Raw genomic sequence first — 17,218 nt, 5'->3', positions numbered from 1 at the left:
ACACATTTAGAATATATGGGGCCTCTATGTGACTGGTATATTTTGAAGAGAAAATACTCTTCATAATCAGTTGTCTTTGTCCTAAACACAAAAAAAAACAATTTAGGGAAATTTTTGTAACATTCACAATAGAGGTTTACTACATATCATTTTCATGTCCATAAAGAAAAAGGCAAATACTGATTTAAAAATATGAACAAAAGTCTTGGAAAGTCTATTTCATACAAATGACAAAGAATATCTTAAAAATTTTGAACTGAATTAGCTGTTAGATAGACAGAATAGAAATAAAATACCATTAGGAGTATCAAATTGGCAAATACAAGGAAAATGGCAATATCCATTTAAAGTATTGGGCTTCTGGGAAATTCTTAGCACAACCCTTCCATTTGGCAATTTGGAAATGAATACCAAAAGTCAATGATATTTTATGAAGCAACTATATATCTAGAAATGCATACTAAGGAAATAGTTAAAGTATTATCAAAATATTTAAATACAAAAGTACGCCCTAGGAGCACCTGGGTCTCTCAGTCTGTTAACTGTCTGCCTTTGGCTCAGGTCATGATCCCAGGGTCCTAGGATCAAGCCCCTTTTTGGGATTCCTGCTCATGGGGAGTCTGCTTCCTTCTCCAACCCCACACCCCTGATCTTGCTCTCTCTTCCTATCGCTTTCTCCCTCAAATAAATAAATACAACCATAAAAAAAAAAAGGTACTCCCCAAAGGTGGTTTTTTAAAATTCTACAATTTTTGATTACTTGAAATTTCAAATAATTGTTGATCAGCCAAATAAGTTATTTCCTTGCCATGAAATACCATGCAAGTATTACAAACGATATTGTAGAAATTTATTTTGCTATGCAAATACTTGATTACAATATGGTTTTAAAAAGAATAAATAGTGGCACCTGAGTGGCTCAGTCGGTTTAGTGTCTGCCTTCAGCTCAGGTCATGATCCCAGGGTCTTGGGATCAAGCCCCACATGGGGTTCCCTGCTCAGTGGGAAGCCTGCTTCTCCCTCTCCCTCTGCTGTTCTGCCTACTTGTGCTCTCTCTTGCTCTCTCTGTCAAATAAATAAATAAAATCTTATAAAATTTTTAAAATAAATAAATAAATAGAATAAATATATTGTGACTTTATTTTTTGCTAATCTGCATAGTATTCTCCACATGTTAGAGTGATTATTTCTTGGTGGTAGAATCATAATTATTGTTTTCTTCTTTCTAAGTAGCTGTATTTGACTTGAGTCTTTCAAAAATATAAATCATTCTTCCTTTTCCTCATTGATATTACATATTCTAACATGAACCCGATTCTTATCCATAAGTAGTTTTTAGAATTTCTATTTTAAATCCTTATATTTCTTGTTTACTTCTGAGCAGATAATATCAGGTAAAAAAAAGTCTTGTTTCATTATTTTTTATTTTTAAAATATTTCTGAATGGTTTCTGGTTCTTACTCTTCCAGATAGCTTTATGGCTACTTCACAAAGTTTTAAGGAGTACAAAATATACGAACAAAGCCTTTCATTAATCTCATTAGAAATCCAATCTCATTAGAAAGGCATTATAAATATTGGTATTTTGCAATATTTACTCTTTTCGTCGAAGTATATGGACTGTCCCTCTAATAATTCAGTTCCTCTTTGAATAAGTTTTGTGACTTTCATATTTTTTCTAGAATATTTCTTAAAATCTTGTCATCCATTTAAAAAAATGTTTAATTCATATTGCTATTGTGAATGCAATCATTTATTTTAACATTCCTAACTCATCCTAATGGGTAACACATTTGGTTTTATCTTGAAAAAAATGAAACAAACAATAGTGCAGGGTTCTTTTTTACATAACTGAAGGAAGACATTGTGATAATTTAAGTAAATACACTCATTTTAAAAATGAAGACTTTAAATCTGAGAAAGTTATTTGTCCACCATTATGTAGTTTACTGCCTAATGTCTGGAGAATAAACGTCTGGCCTCACGACTTTTCATAAACTCAATATAATTATTAATATAAAACTAATTCCTAATTGAAAAAGAAAAACCAAACCATGTTCTAATTATAAATATTTGCAATCAAGTGTAGTCAGTAATTTTTTAAGCCATCCTTGGTAATTGAGAAGATCTTAAGGTACTTATTTTCAGTTTTGTTAGTCTGAAGCTCTTATAAAAATGTGAAAAATTATTACTATATCAATTTTAGGAAAAGAGAGATGCATGGCCAAGGGGAGGGGAACCAAAAGGCCTGAAAAGGCCAGGAATTCCTTTGGCTTCCTGGGAGGATGTGTTGCTCGGAACAACCGATGAGCTGCCAGCGAGTGTCATAATGAAACCTGTCCCTTCCTCCCAGAGCCTTAAGCTGCAGACATCTTTTTCATCTGGCTTTCCATGGAATTCTGAATAGACCACTGCAAGACAAATTGTGTGAGCCTTTGTGTTTCCTTTTTATTGTTAATGCAGTTGTTCCATTTATAGAGAAAAAGACCTTTTATGGAACATGAAGCACTTTTTTGTTACTTCCGACTAATGTTTTATTTGTTTTGAAGGCAATTCATCCTAAATTGAATATAGAGATCTCAGAGAGCAATTGAAGATATAATTTTGTCCAATTGCCAATTAATCAGGAGTTAAAAGCACTTGAGCAGAGAGTCGGTCAACCCCTCCAGTCAGAGAGAAGGGGGCACCTTCTTTATCATATAAATGAAGACATTTCCCATGGAAGAAAATAAGTCAGAAAATAAATAGGCATTATTGTCACATTACCCAGATCATTTAATTTTGTTTTCTCCTGTCTTACGAAATTTGTCACAGAACAAGTAGATGACATTGGATGTGTGTGTGCTGCTGCTGGGAACTTAACGATCACCATGATTTAGGGATTCTTCTAGAGCAGGGAGCATCTTTTCCTCTGATGCTTTGAAAATTCAAGCAGATTCTATCAGCCCCTCCTCAGTCTTAGTCATTGCATTTTAGTCTCCTGACTTACTGGGCTTAAATTTAGCAGAGATGTTATTTCCAAGTTCAAGGAGAAACAATCTCCATCAGAATGTGATTTTGCATTTGCATAGAAATAAGTCGATTTTAACAGTTGTTCACAAGCACAACAAAAACTTTGGGCAAGGTGAGATGTCAGCTTCTACTAGGGGATGAAGGTGGCCACAGTCTTATTATAATTCCAAATATGATTCCTATTCTGCCTAAAGCAGCTGTTTTGTCTGCCATTAAACTCTGTTCTCATATAATCAAGAAGCATATCTTTCCAGTGTTGTACAAGCTGAAGAGGGTTCACTGGTCTCCTGGGCACTTGAAGTCTATTGTTGAATTTAAGAATTTTTTTTGGAAAAAGTCCAAAGCAATGGACTAAAAGTAGACGGATTAATATATGTACCGATGTCCTTTGTTTTCAGATAGCATACTGTAGATAACATGGCTCTCAGTAAGGGCAGGTCTGCCTAAAAGGCCAGCGAAGGACGACAGGCAGTTGTTCTCAGTTGCATCAAATGAAGACTGATTTTGCTCTCTCGTCAAACTAGCACTTAGAGTCTCCTTTCTTTTTCTTTCCTTGCAAGATTTACCCACAGCGAACCAACCAGTGGGTTCTCAGATGACTCGGGGTGTGTTGTTCTGTCTGCCACTGCTCTGCCCCAGCTTCTCTGCAGCCATTAAACATGGGTTCTTATGGAAGCTGACACTGTGTCTTGCCTTAGAGCCTTCTGGGGCTTCTGTTGCCCACTTTGTCTAAAGTAATTTCATTTTACCTGCAGTACAGCAGCTGGTTATGCCTCTTTTGTCATCTATCCTCCACACATTAGCACAAGTTCTATATTTCAAAGGAATAAAAAAGTGACTTTACTGCTAATAGAAAGGCTGTATTCCAGGAATTCATTTGTAGGGAATCTACCTAGAACTTAGAAGATTTTTAGAACATGGCTCAGAGCTTACAAGACACTTCTATGTTATCCTTATTTTTGTGAAAATCATCACCATCATAGACATATAATGGAGCATTTGACTCTTTTTTGGGGGGGGGGAGGGGGACACTGAGCTAAGGATGTTACCAGAATTATCTCACACAATTATCCCCCTCATGAAATAAATAAATAAATAAATAAATAAATAATAAATATAAAAGGTGAGAGGGGGATGATGAGAAAGCTTGTAATTAGTGCACATAAGAATCTTTCCAGGAGTCATAAAAAGACTGGTAAGCATGGAGGACAAAACTATACTGAGCACTAAGTCATCTTTTGAGTTGTTAGAAATACAAATGAGATTACTAATGGAAGCAACTGTTTTCTTTTTTCCTGTACCTATGTACCCCTTTGAAAAGGCGTTAACACATTTAATATGCTTACAATATTTCCTGGCACATAGTAAACTTAGCTGTTTTGCTGGTTTCATTTGGAACATAGAGCTGTAATGAGGTATTTATCTTTTAGGTATCTAAAGGAGAACACTAGTCACCAAAATCATCTCTAAGTAACATATTTTAAGTGTTATTAATTCCTTTTCATTCACTTATTCATTTAGTACACAATTTTAAGTGTCTTTGATGAATTCAAGTTTGTGCATAGATATTTTCTTATGACTGTATTTGCTCTCTCTATATCTTTATGGTCAGGCTTATTTTCACCATCATTAGCTCAACTATACCTACAGAATGGTGCATAATTATAACACCTTCTTAAATGAATGTTCCACTGGCCACATCAGCAATAATTGTCATCTTATAGAGGTTAAAGTATTATTAAAAACTTTGTGTGATCATCTAACTCTTCAGCAGGATTTAAATCGAATTACTTAGCATCTAGAGTATCTTTGTTTTCCAGACGCCTGGGGTGGCTCAGTCCATTAAGCATCTGCCTTCAGCTCAGGTCATGATCCCAGGGTTCTGGGATTGAGTCCCACATCGGGCTCCCTGCTCAGCGGGGAGCCTATTTGCTTCTCCTTCAGCCTGCTTCTCCCTCTGCTTGTGCTCTCTCTCTGACAAATAAATAAATAAAATCTTTAAAGTATCTTTGTTTTGAGAAAGCACATGGCTAAAATATTCTGAGCTTACATTATGCTGATTTATTTTGTTGGAGACAAAGAATGAACCAGATGTGAATGAATTTGAATGGAGAGTAGCTTTAAGATGTATCAGAATATAACAGAGCTTCCAATTTTGCTTACAAATCCTAGTGTTGCTGACAGCATCAAACATTTTGGTAACTCATGTTGAATCTAATGTGGATATTTATGTGGAAGAAAAAGGTACAATAACACAGAGAAGTTATAATATATAGGGAGAATTTTTAATGAGTAAGATGACTACTGTCTCATGGACAAAACAATCCATTCCAACAATTTTACTCTGACATATACCTTTTCTTTATAGCAATAAAAGTGGAATGCTAAATCCTAATTCATACAGAATCATTCCTATTAAGATTAATATGAAAGTGTTATTTAAAACATTCACCAGGGGGCACTTGGGTGGCTCAGTTGGCTGAGCATTGAACTCTTGGTTTTGGCTCCAGTCATGGTGTCTGGGTCATGGGATGAAGCCCTCTGCTTGAGATTCTCTGCCTCTCCCTCTCCCACTGCCCTTTCCTCTCTCTCTCAAATAAATAAGAAATAAAAAAATAAAAAACCCTAATCTTCCTTATCAACCATCACTTATTTTTTTATTAAACTACACATGTATTAATCGTTATACTTTGAGTAAGTAATCATTTGAGATAAAAAGAATATTGCCATGCTCGGATTGATGAATAATCCTTTAAATTTCCTTTTTTGTGTGTGTTTCACCCTATATATTTATGTTTCAGACTTGAAATAAAATTAGCTCAAATAATATGAGTAAGAGAAATTGAGTGGTTTTGGAAAATTCTCAACCATTTTTCCCTCAGTATTGCTTCTTTCTTTTGAAACTCCAATAAGATGGATTTTGAACATTTTATTTCCAAAGTCTATTGACAGGTTCCACTTCCCATTCCACTCCCACTCCTACTCCTACTCCTACTGAGTTCTGCTTAATTTCTTCAGATAAATCTTTCTGTTTAATTATTCTCTGTTCAGCTGTGTCTCATTTTCTGTTTAACCTACCTATGGAGATTTCTTTTTTAATTTCAACAATTGCAGTGTTCATTTCTGGAATTTTTTATTCTTTTTACAGATGTCTGTCCTTTTTTGATAATCTGTTACCTCATGTGCTACCTCACATTTTTAATACATAATTATTCTACATAACACTTGTTTATTCTCGGACGCTTTCCTCCTCAGAATTCCTTTGTGGGCCTGGTCTGTTGCTGAAGTTGGTACTGACAGTCTTGGTGGCTCACCTCCCTGTATTCTTGGTGATACTTACAAACTCCTGTTTCTTGTTCCCATTCTGTATGAGTAGTGAAAAACCATATTGGAAATGCCTCTGAGAGAAGTTGTATGTTCAGTTGTGCTAGAAATCAGGGTACTTCCAGTCAAATTATTTGAAGGAGGATAGTGGCAGCACTTTATTCTTCAAGTGCCTTCCCACAATATGGACTCTCAGGTTAGTTCCCACATGGCTCTTGGCCAAGGCTCAGGGTTTGTGTTGGAGCCCTGTCAGCGGCATCTGTGATCAGACAGTCTCAGCTCCCTAACTTCCTTATTGCTGAGCACTACCAAATCCAGTTTGGGCTCATAGCTGGTTTCCTATTTTATTTGTCTTTGGGGGAGGCCCTTAGAGATTTCCTACTAGTTATATGTCTCTAAGAATGAGGGAAAATGATAGATTCTCTCTTTTAAAGATTTTATTTATTGGACAGAATGAGACACAGTGAGAGAGGGAACACAAGCAAGGGGAGCAGGAGAGGGAGAAGCAGTCTTCCCACTGAGCAAGAAGTCCAATGAGGGACTTGATCCCAGGTGGGATCATGACCCAAGCCAAAAGCAGACACTTAATGACTGAGCCACCCAGGCGCCTGGATCTCTCTTTCTCTTTGCCCCATTCACCCAGATCTCTTGTGGCTGAGACTGTGAGTCATGGCAACACACTATGGACTAGTGGAACCTAGTTCTTCAATAATCATGATAAAATGATATTTCTGTTTCAACTCATTCCACTGGCCCACCTTTCCTTAGAATTAAGTTCCCATTAGTGTTGTGGTCTAAGCTAGATGTGCTGACATTAGCATATCACACTATCACTTGGTACATTACAGAAAACATATTACCTACCTAAAAAGTACAAGCCATGTATTTATTTTTGGAATAGAGAAATTTGTTTAGATTATGTTCTACTTCCATCAGGATAGAAGAAACAGCATATATATGGCAAGGATGAAGGGAAATTTCTAGAATTCTCCCGTACCTATTTAGGAAAATTGAATTTAAACTTAATAAGGATGTCATATTGATTTCATGTTTAATATTATACATACTCAGTTTTTTCTTTTTCTTTTTCTTTTTTTTTTCATTTTTTGTGGACTCCTCCTAAGGGGGGGAGGGAAGCAACCAGTAAAGTGAAAAGACAGCCTTACTGAAATTACCTAAGAGAAAAGCAATTATTTATGAGTCTCTGTAGAGATTTTCAGAATCCTCCTTCCTCTTCTCAATTTTCTAAAATTCTAAAGACATTAGTTTTGTAAACCACATCACATCTTTGTAAAATAAAGAGTTTAATAAAAAGAGACATGATATATTTCTCTGATGAATGGTAACAAATGGTATATAAGTTAAATCTATCTGGGAATAACATAAATAATGAAATGCTTCTTAGAATATGAAGGAAATAAAAAATAAGTATTTTTGTAGCAATTCATAACATAAAATTGAGTAAGTAAAAAAGTTGAGAACCATCTTTGAATAAATACATGCTCTTTTAAAACAACATCCAACTTCTTATTGTAAATAGCATTTCACTACCTAAACTGTACAGAGATATCTTTTCAGACATATTCATACTTCCATTGGACATTTTTTTATAGTGTGACTACACATATAGCATTTTATATTATTCTCTGTGGGGCCAAAATATACAACTGAGGAAATAACGTAGATTCATTTCTTTCCCTAGAATGTCTGGTACCTTCTATCAAGGTCATGTTTCCTCCAATGACTGGTGGTCTTACAAAATAATGGTAACTACAGTGGGAGAAGGAAAGTAGTATGATGCTGTTAAAGCCAGAGAAGCCAAAATACATTTCATTCTTTCATTTCCCAGGAGTTTATGACCTGCAGAGGTAAGTGTATTTAATCATATGAATGGACTTTAGTACTATTGAAATGGATGGTAAATCACACAGGGGGATTACAAAAAGAGAAGATCATGAAAGACAGGGGCTTGAGAAACCTGAAATAGAGACATCAGATAAAGGATGAACTTGCAAAAGAGACAAGAAAAGATGGCCAGAATGTTGATGAAACCCTGGAGAATGTATTGTCGCAGAAGTCCACAAAAGTGGCAGAAGTGTTAAACTGTGTGAAATATTGTAAAATTATTGTAAAATTACAAATAATAATGACTGTAATGTTTGATGAGAGACTGGCTGTTTGTAGGCCTTGGGAAACATTGACAAGAGGCATGTGGGTGAATGGTTAGAAGGAAGCCAGGTCGGAGCCAGCTGCAGAGGGAAACGGAGGTGGGAAGGTAGAATGTGTGCCCGTGTAAGCAACTCTTGAGAAATTTGAGTCTCATTTAAAGCAAATTAACAGCATTAAGAGCTAATTTCATTGAAACAGTCCACAAATATCAGTTAGGCAGCTTGGGTTATAGGCTGTCATGCAGGTAATGGGAATACACCCCTGAACAAAATGGAGAAAGCCTGTCTTCACGTGGAGCTAGCATTCTAGTGACGGGAGACAGACAATAACGAGGTGAGTGACTAAAACACGTAATATTTTATCTGGCGGTAAGTGTTAATGAGAAAAACAAAGCAGAGAATCAGAGAAGAGTGATATGAAATGATAGTTGAGACTGGGGAAATAGCTCACTGAGAAAGAGGCTTTTGAACAAAGACCCGAAGGAAATGAGAGAGCTACCCTGTGGACGTTGGAGAGGAGCATCTCAGGCAAGAGAAAGTTCACACGCACAGTCTCTGAAGAGCTTTCCAACAGGAAAGCAGCTAATGTGCCTGAACGGAGGGGAGAGTAAAAAAGTGAGATCGGACAGATTTTGAGGCATAGAACGTGCACAAAGCCAGCAGCCCAGTGAGTCACCGCGGATGAGTTATCTTTGACTCTGAGATAGGGAGACACTGGGGAAGTGACACATCAACACATACATTTAAACAGAATCCCTCGGACTCTGGTGTCATAAATGCACTCCCAAGGCAGGGACAGAAGTCAGATCAGGTGGGAAGCTGGAAAGAGAGAGCATGGTGCTGAGACCAGACAGTGCTTGCTGGGTTGGTGAGAAGTGATAGAATTCTGGATCTATTATCAAGATGGAGCTAACCGGATTTGCTGAAAGAATGGATGAGGCTTTGAGGGAAAAGGAATCAAAGGTGGACATGAGGTGTTGAGCAGGACAAGTGGAAAGAATTGAGCCATCATTACGTAAGATGTGGATAGTTGAGAGGGGAGCAGGTTTGGGAAGGCAATAGGCAATATCTGTAGCTCAGGGTTTGCTCGGTGGGAGATGACTATTGGACATCCATGGGAAGACATCGATTTGACCATTATTGGATAGGTGGGCCTGAAGTTCAGGAGAGATGAGGACTGGGGCTTAAGTGTAAGAATTTTCAGGTTGTGTGTGACATTTGAAGCAATGAAATTAAATGGAATAACCTAGGGAGTAAACACATAGAAAATGTCAGTAACTGACCAGGACTGTACAGAGCTGAGAGGTTAACACATGAGAAGGAAGCAGCAAATGAATGTGAATAGGGAAGACCAAGAAGGCAGGAGGAGAGTTGGGTGATATGATATCCTGTGAGGGAGTGTATCAAAAGGGGCAAATAGGGGGCACCTGGTCAGCTCAGTCGATGGAACATGCAACTCTTGATCTCAAGGTTGTGAGTTAGAGCCCCACACTGGGTGTAGAGATTACTTAAAAATATTTTTAAAAACAAATTTTAAAGGACAGGAAGGATTAATTACTTATATCAATTGCTGCTGCTTTGAATGAGATGGAGACTAAAAAATGACAGTGGCTTCAGTGAGTTGGGTGTTACCTTCATCCTTGAGAAGAGCAGAGGTCGGAAAAATGAAAATTAAACTCTGTAATGTTGTAAACAGAAAAAAATGGCTTTGAAAAAACCTGTCATCATGATTCACAAGTTTTTAAAACAGTGGATAAAATTGAACATTGCTAATAGGAATAAAACATGACGAACTTTTAGGAAGACAATTTTTCATTATTTTGTAAATGTGGAGAGGATCATACAGGATCCCCCTGTACATCCCCTCTCATTATGTACAATAATGCAAATGTTCATTGAAAGGAAAATGGTTAAATAAACTGGGGGTAAATTTACACAAAGAAAGAGTGATCATCAGAGAGTAAATGGGTTAGTTATCAGAAACAACACAGATGAGTCTTAGGATGATAATATTAGAAAAAAAAAAGGCCAATCTCATAGAATAGTTCATATTGAGATATATTTAGCAAATTTAATAAGGTAAAAAGTATAAATGTTAAGGTTGTAAAATAACAAATAAAACAATGAAATTATAAATATAAAATTCATGATAGGGTTTTCACCAAGGGAAAAGAGAAGTTATTGGAACTGGGAAAAGCACACATAGAAAATTTGAAAGATAATGGTAAATGTTCTATTTCTGAACCTGCATAGTGAGTACATAGATATTTATGACTATTATATTTTCCATCCTTCACACATGTTACAAACATCAATTTGTATCTACTCAATATTTTTAAAATAAGAATAAGTAATAATGTATATAATTGTCATTACTCATTAAATAGATATAATTTACATATAGATCAATTCCCTGTGTTATATAATCTCACAGTTTCATGTAGTTCTTCTTTGTTACATTATAATAGTTATAAGTTTACATTAATCTTCATCAATCTTTTTGTTACTATCCGCCCATTAGATAATACACTCCACAAAATCCAAAGCTGTGCTCTTGGACCCTCTTTTTATCATATGTATAGCATTTAGTAGACTGTAAATAAATGAAGGGATCATTGAAAATACTAACTTGTGTGATACACTCATCTTAAAATTCCTCCTAACTGATGACTCCATGCAGTATTTTAGGGCTTAAAAATTAAATTGTTTGCTTTAATCAATATGACCTTCATCTCCTCATAACCATTCTCCTTTCAATGAACAATTGCATTGTTTCCACATTTTCTCAGAAAAATTATTGTTACTTCTCATGCTGGATAATACATTTTCCACATTTTTTTCCTGTTATTAGTTCACAGATTGGCTAATCTTTCTAAAACATTTGTAAAACTGTAAAATACTTGTTAAAACAATACAAACTATTTTCCTTTCATTCTCTTTTGCAAAATCTGGAGAATAATTTTGATTAGAATGACTTAGGCATCACTCAGCCTGGATATAAAAATGATACTTTGTACTCGGCTCTTTCTCAATGCAGCTCCAGTGTTAGGATTTTCTGAATTATATTATTTCACATTAGTTTGAGACGTATGAGACAGTTCATAATCTGCTTCCAGAAATTATCCAAATGGGCTATAAATCATCTTTATTATCCCCACAGTTGCTGCTGAATTGTTTAGATAGGAAAGAAGTATCAGACTCTTTTACTAGCTTGGACAAAAGTGGAAAAGCAATAAAATGCCCAGAAAAGGACCGCAGAGGAGCAATAAAGTTGTGATAAAAATGACTAGGATTTTGTTATTCATATTTGCTGTTTGGCATCTGGTGCTCAGAAACAGACAAGGGGACCTTGTTTTACAGAAGATAAATGATGCAAAACCTTTGGGTTGTAAAAGTTAAACCTCTAAGTACTAAGTATTCTTTCTTTTCTGTTTCTTCTCTTCCTTACTTTCCTTCACTACTGTGGAGCTAGGGCTTTAACTATTTAAAATGGAATCTGAAAAGGAAAAGCAAATACAGCATGAATTAGCCTACTTCCACCCGAGCAAGGAAAGGCAACAAAACTGTAGGCATAAAAATCTAGAGTATTTAAAAATCTCAGAAATCCAATCCAATTGAAATTTTCTAGGAACCAAGCCACACACTTGCTCTTGGCAATTTTAGATGTTCTGCTATTTACATATCCACTGCTTTTGCCGGAGTAACATAGTCAGAGTAACATAACTTTTCTTCTGAGTTTTTAATATTGTATTTTTATGGTTATAGTCTAAAATAATAAAACTTATAGATGTAGGGTCTAAAGCACAAGTTATGTGGAAATAAACTGTGAACATAGTTGTAAGCACAAGAGGATATTATAAATATCACACTCAGCTTGCTCATCCTACAAATAACCCTTGGATTTTGCTTGAAAATAATTGTTGTATACCCATTTCAATCCATTAGCACCGCCATTTTCCTCAGGATAAGGCACTTCTTCAGAACTCTCATTTAGGCTCAGGATGGCTTTACTATTTGGAAATTAACCGACTGTAAATGATTATTTCTGGAGAAGTCAATCTACAGTGGGCATTGTCTTTCTAAAACATTTTTTCTGATCAGGTCATTGCCCTCATCTAAAAGAAAATCAAACATCAATAATATCCAGTTACTCACAAGGTAAAACCTCTTACTTTGTTTATATAATGAAATATCATCACAGACCAGTCATTCTACCTTTAACTCCTACTACTACCCACCAATCAACGCCAAGTTCAGTTTTATGCACCTTGCATACACCGTATTTTGCTCTTTTGTTTCTTTTCTGAAGCTTTAATTTTGAGACCAAAGTAAATGCCCTTCTTCCTTTGAAGCCCTCTATGACTGTGAACCCCAGGAAGAATGACTCTCTCCCTGCCATTGTCCATAGCACCAAAATTCAGGAAGGCGGCACTAGCCTTCCTTGAGCACTATGCCTGGATTGGTGGCATCAACTTTGTGACAGCATGAATCCCCAGGACCACACTGTGTGCAGTAGACACTGTTTCTGCCACCCCACTGTTAGAGCCCTTGAGACTCAGACAATGAGCATCCCAAAAGTTAAATGGAACTATCAGGAGAGGGAGCCATGATTCACCATTATCAGTTTCCACTAATGCCCTGCATGGTTTCCATTATGTGGTTCTACCTATCATACTTTATTATCATTCTTTTTATCATTACCTCAGTAGGCTCACTTAATATTTGTGGCTACAAAGAAAGTCCCACGTAGCAATATCTGAAATATTCAAAGTCCTAAATTATCTCCAAAGTCCAGCATAGGTTTTAGCCCAGGGCCCTGCAGCCAACTCAGCCAGCTTCTCTCTTGGCACTCCCAGACTAAAGCTAAAAGGGCTGAGTTCCACCATCCCCTTGTCTCTCCCGGTGGCCTGTGAGCCTCAGAGGCACCCAGTATCTGCTGGGGCAGAGCTGGCCTAACATGGGCCTGGACCAGATCTGCCTGGCCTGGAACAGAAGGGTAGGGGATGGCTATTCAGCCCTCCCCAGAGCTCCCTTTTTAAGCAAGTTTTCCAGGCAATTCTAAACCCTGTACCTGGGCAGAGAGGAGGGAAGGAGTATGATAATTGATGGAACCCAACTGGTGTCAGGTGATCGGGTGTGGCCCACTGTAAAAACAGCAGTGGCTCTTTCTCAAAGCCAAGGTCCACATTCACCCAGGGGCATCCTCATTGGCCTGCACTCCATGCCCCCTCCTTTTGCCTGGGGGTGCCCTTCTGTTCTCTGCATTTTCTCTTGGCACACTAGGTTGCTGACCTTTCACATAAGACCATATGAAGTGAGGGGAAGAAATAAAATCTTTGTGTTTCAATGTCTGTGAAAGATGTGGATCTCTAGAGACAGTTTGGTGGCTCAATCAGTTAAGCATCTGCCTTCTGCTCAGGTCATGATCCCAAAGTCCTAGGATCAAGTCGCGCATTGGGCTCCTTGCTCATCAAGGAGCTTGCTTCTCCTTCTGCCTGCTGCTCTCTCTGCTTCTGTTCATTCTCTCTCTCTCCCTCTGACAAATAAATAAATAAAATCTTTTTTAAAAAATGGACCTCTAAACCAAAGGTGGGAGACCCTCATGTGTGCCTGGCGGTGGCTCTGTCCTCAGCTAGATGCTGATTTGCAAAGACTGGGCTTTATTCATCTTTTTACAGGACCTGGAAAAATTAGGACCTAAATGATTATTTGTTAAATGAATTTTAATGAGGTGAAATATGTTTTCTATTTTAATCATCATTAACGGAAAAGTTGTATTATCCTCAGGGACACATACATAGCAGATGTAAAATTTCAGAGAAGTGTAACAGTCAATTAAAAATTCACATGCTGCTATCTCTGATTCATAGGCCTTGTAAATTAATGGTGTATTGGGGTCATTTCCTTCCTCTTTTTCCTATTTTCTTTTATAAATTTTACCAGTATGCACATTAACCAACAGTGCTCAAATCACAGTTCCACATCTCCAGATGTTCGTTACTCCATGTTCGTTACTCATGCGACCCAAAGAGATATAGAAGACTGATGTACCTTTGAAAACTGTCATTTTTAAACATACACTGCCACGAACTTCTTACATTTACCCACGCAACCCGGGAATTCTTTCCTTTCTTCATCTAACAAATGCTGAGCACCTATTTTGTGTTGTTAGCCCCTGAGAGTACAGAGGTGAATCTTCAGCTCGCCAACTGATTTCTATCGTTACACTTCCTCCCGCCTTACAGTCCATTCTCAGAGCAGCCGAGATGGGATTTTAAAAACATAAATCAGGAAACGCCATCCCTGTATTTAAGCCCCCAATGGCTTCTCATGTGCTAATCTACACTCTTGGCCAGCACTTACTAGATCCTCCCCATCTCTGCTCCTTTTAGGTCAGTGCTTGGTTTGTTACCATTTTTTCACCACTCTCCAGGACACTCTAGTCTTTCAAGCCTTTAATACACCCAGGCTGTTCCTACCTCAGGGCCTTTGTATGCACGGTTCTTCAGCCTTCAACCTCTTCTCCCAAACTGTCACAGAACCCTAGGTCCTCACCATAACGTCACCTCCTCAGAGACTTAATACTGGATCCACACATTGAAAGTTCCCCTCCATGACATCTCGGTCACTCAGTAACAAATCCTGCATTCTGCATAGCAATGATGCATCTATGACAGTATCTCACTTACTTACAAGTAATTTTATGTGAATGGCTTGTAGTTTCTTCTACACCTGCCTTATTTTCAATTCCAGACAAGGGAATGTGTGGCCATGGAGGCAATGAAACCTGCCCTTGCACTCGCTTAATAAATAAAAGTTATTTTAATAAATAAAAGTTGAGTTGAAATCTTTACATCGAGATGAGACTTAGGGTGCATTTTACAAAAATATGCTATGATTCTACTGCCAAAACTTCGGGAAATGGCATGTTATACAGTTAATTGATTTCAGCTCCGCTTTTCTGATTTATCTTGAATATGGGTTCTTTTATTTCCTGTAGTTCCTTTATTTTGATGTCATTGTCTTGAGGTATTAAATCCTTGTTTAGTTATTACTTGAGGATAGATATGGAGATACACACACACACACACACACGTATGTATATTTTTAATTATATAGAATGTAACTGAATGTACATTTGAAATATCACTATGTAACTTTCAAAATGTAAAGCAGGCTGCTGAAGATTTCTAGTATACATTTAATGTTATCTGTTATGGTTTATTAAGAAGATATATCCTGAGGGAAGGCAGCAGAAATACTCAAAAGCACATAATGTGCTAAGATTGTAAAAGCGAAAATAGTTTTAACTGGTTTTCTCAGGAGGATGTTACATTTTGAATTTAGTTGCCCTTGGTTATATACTTTTTTCTTTACGTTTGTAATCTTTAACTTATGGAATATTGTTTTTTTGTTTTTGTGTTTTTTTCCTCCTCAAAATACTTCCCATAAGTTCTTTTAAGTAATTAGCCATGGATGTCTGTATCTTCCTATCTAATTATATTTCTGGGTTTATTTTTTTATTGTTTTATTAACATATAATGTATTATTTGCCCAGGGGTACAGGTCTGTGAATCGTCAGGCTTACACACTTCACAGCGCTCACCATAGCACATACCCTCCCCAATGTCCATAACCCAGCCACCCTCTCTACCCTCCCCCGAGCAACCCTAAGTCTGTTTTGTAAGATTAAGAGTCTCTTATGGTTTGTCTCCCTCCTGATCCCATCTTGTTTCATTTTGGGGGGGGGTTTCTTTTTGAGGAATATACTGTTGTACAACACCTTAGATAAGTACATAAAAAGGTAAAATAACATATCTCAAAACTACCAAAATAGTTAGCAGCTTCATTTTTGAAAAACATTTATATATGAAAGCTGATGAAAGGGTATTTTTAAACAATGTATCATTTAAAACCTCCAGGTAAATTTCTGTATTGGCTCTGTTCAGGGGATAGGGCTGCAGCCACAATGAAGGACAAACTGGGCACTCCAACAACCAAGATTTAGTCTCACAGCCCTGGAGGCTTAAAGTCCAAAACCAAGGGATCAGTGGGATTGGGTCCTCCTGCAAGGGAAAGATCTGCCCCAGGCTTCTCTCTTTGGTTTTTAGGTGACTATTCTCTGTCTTAAAACTTCTCTTTATGCATTTCTGTATCCAAATTTCACTTTTACTAAGCACACCAACCCACTCTAATGACACTTTTAACTACATTACTTCTGTGAAGACCCTATCTCCAAATGAGGTCACATTTTGAGTTATCAGGGTTAGGATTTAATATGTGAACTCCTACTGTACAGTTTAACCCATAACAGTAGCCTATCACAAAGTCCTTGTTTTTAACAGCAAGTGGCTTTTCTTGGATGATTAATAAGATTATGCTATTTTAAATACATTTCAAATTAATTCATATTTTATTCCCTCCACAGTTTCAATATGAAAATAGAAACACAATTCCTGCTAATACTCTGGTTTCTCTTCAGATCACAACCTGACTTTCTAAATGGTCCTATATGGCAAGAATATTTGTTGAAGAACATTTTTTCCACTAACAATGTGCCACGAAAAAGGTTACATGTCAATAAGGGTACACGTACCTACAGACATATAGATACATACATATATAAGGATACATATAGATACATATTTTAACAATTGCCTAATATACACACACACATAGGCATGTCTACATACACAGAAACATATATTATAATG

General features: G+C 36.9%; 1 protein-coding gene across 2 annotated transcripts in view; it reads left to right on the top strand.

Moving 5' to 3' along the window:
• Nucleotides 1–17,218, top strand: part of MSR1 (macrophage scavenger receptor 1) — a 264,617-nt gene that overhangs the window by 110,550 nt on the left and 136,849 nt on the right. For both annotated transcript variants that reach the window (XM_047716032.1, XM_047716024.1), the window contains one exon: nt 8,039–8,204. In XM_047716032.1, the coding sequence (XP_047571988.1) occupies nt 8,131–8,204 (74 nt within the window). In that variant the 5' untranslated portion in view covers nt 8,039–8,130. The remainder of the gene's footprint in view (nt 1–8,038; nt 8,205–17,218) is intronic.

Source organism: Lutra lutra, chromosome 2 (assembly GCF_902655055.1).
Source record: "Lutra lutra chromosome 2, mLutLut1.2, whole genome shotgun sequence".
In the NCBI taxonomy this organism is placed as follows: Eukaryota; Metazoa; Chordata; class Mammalia; order Carnivora; family Mustelidae; genus Lutra; species Lutra lutra.
This window is presented reverse-complemented; position numbering and strand designations above follow the sequence as displayed.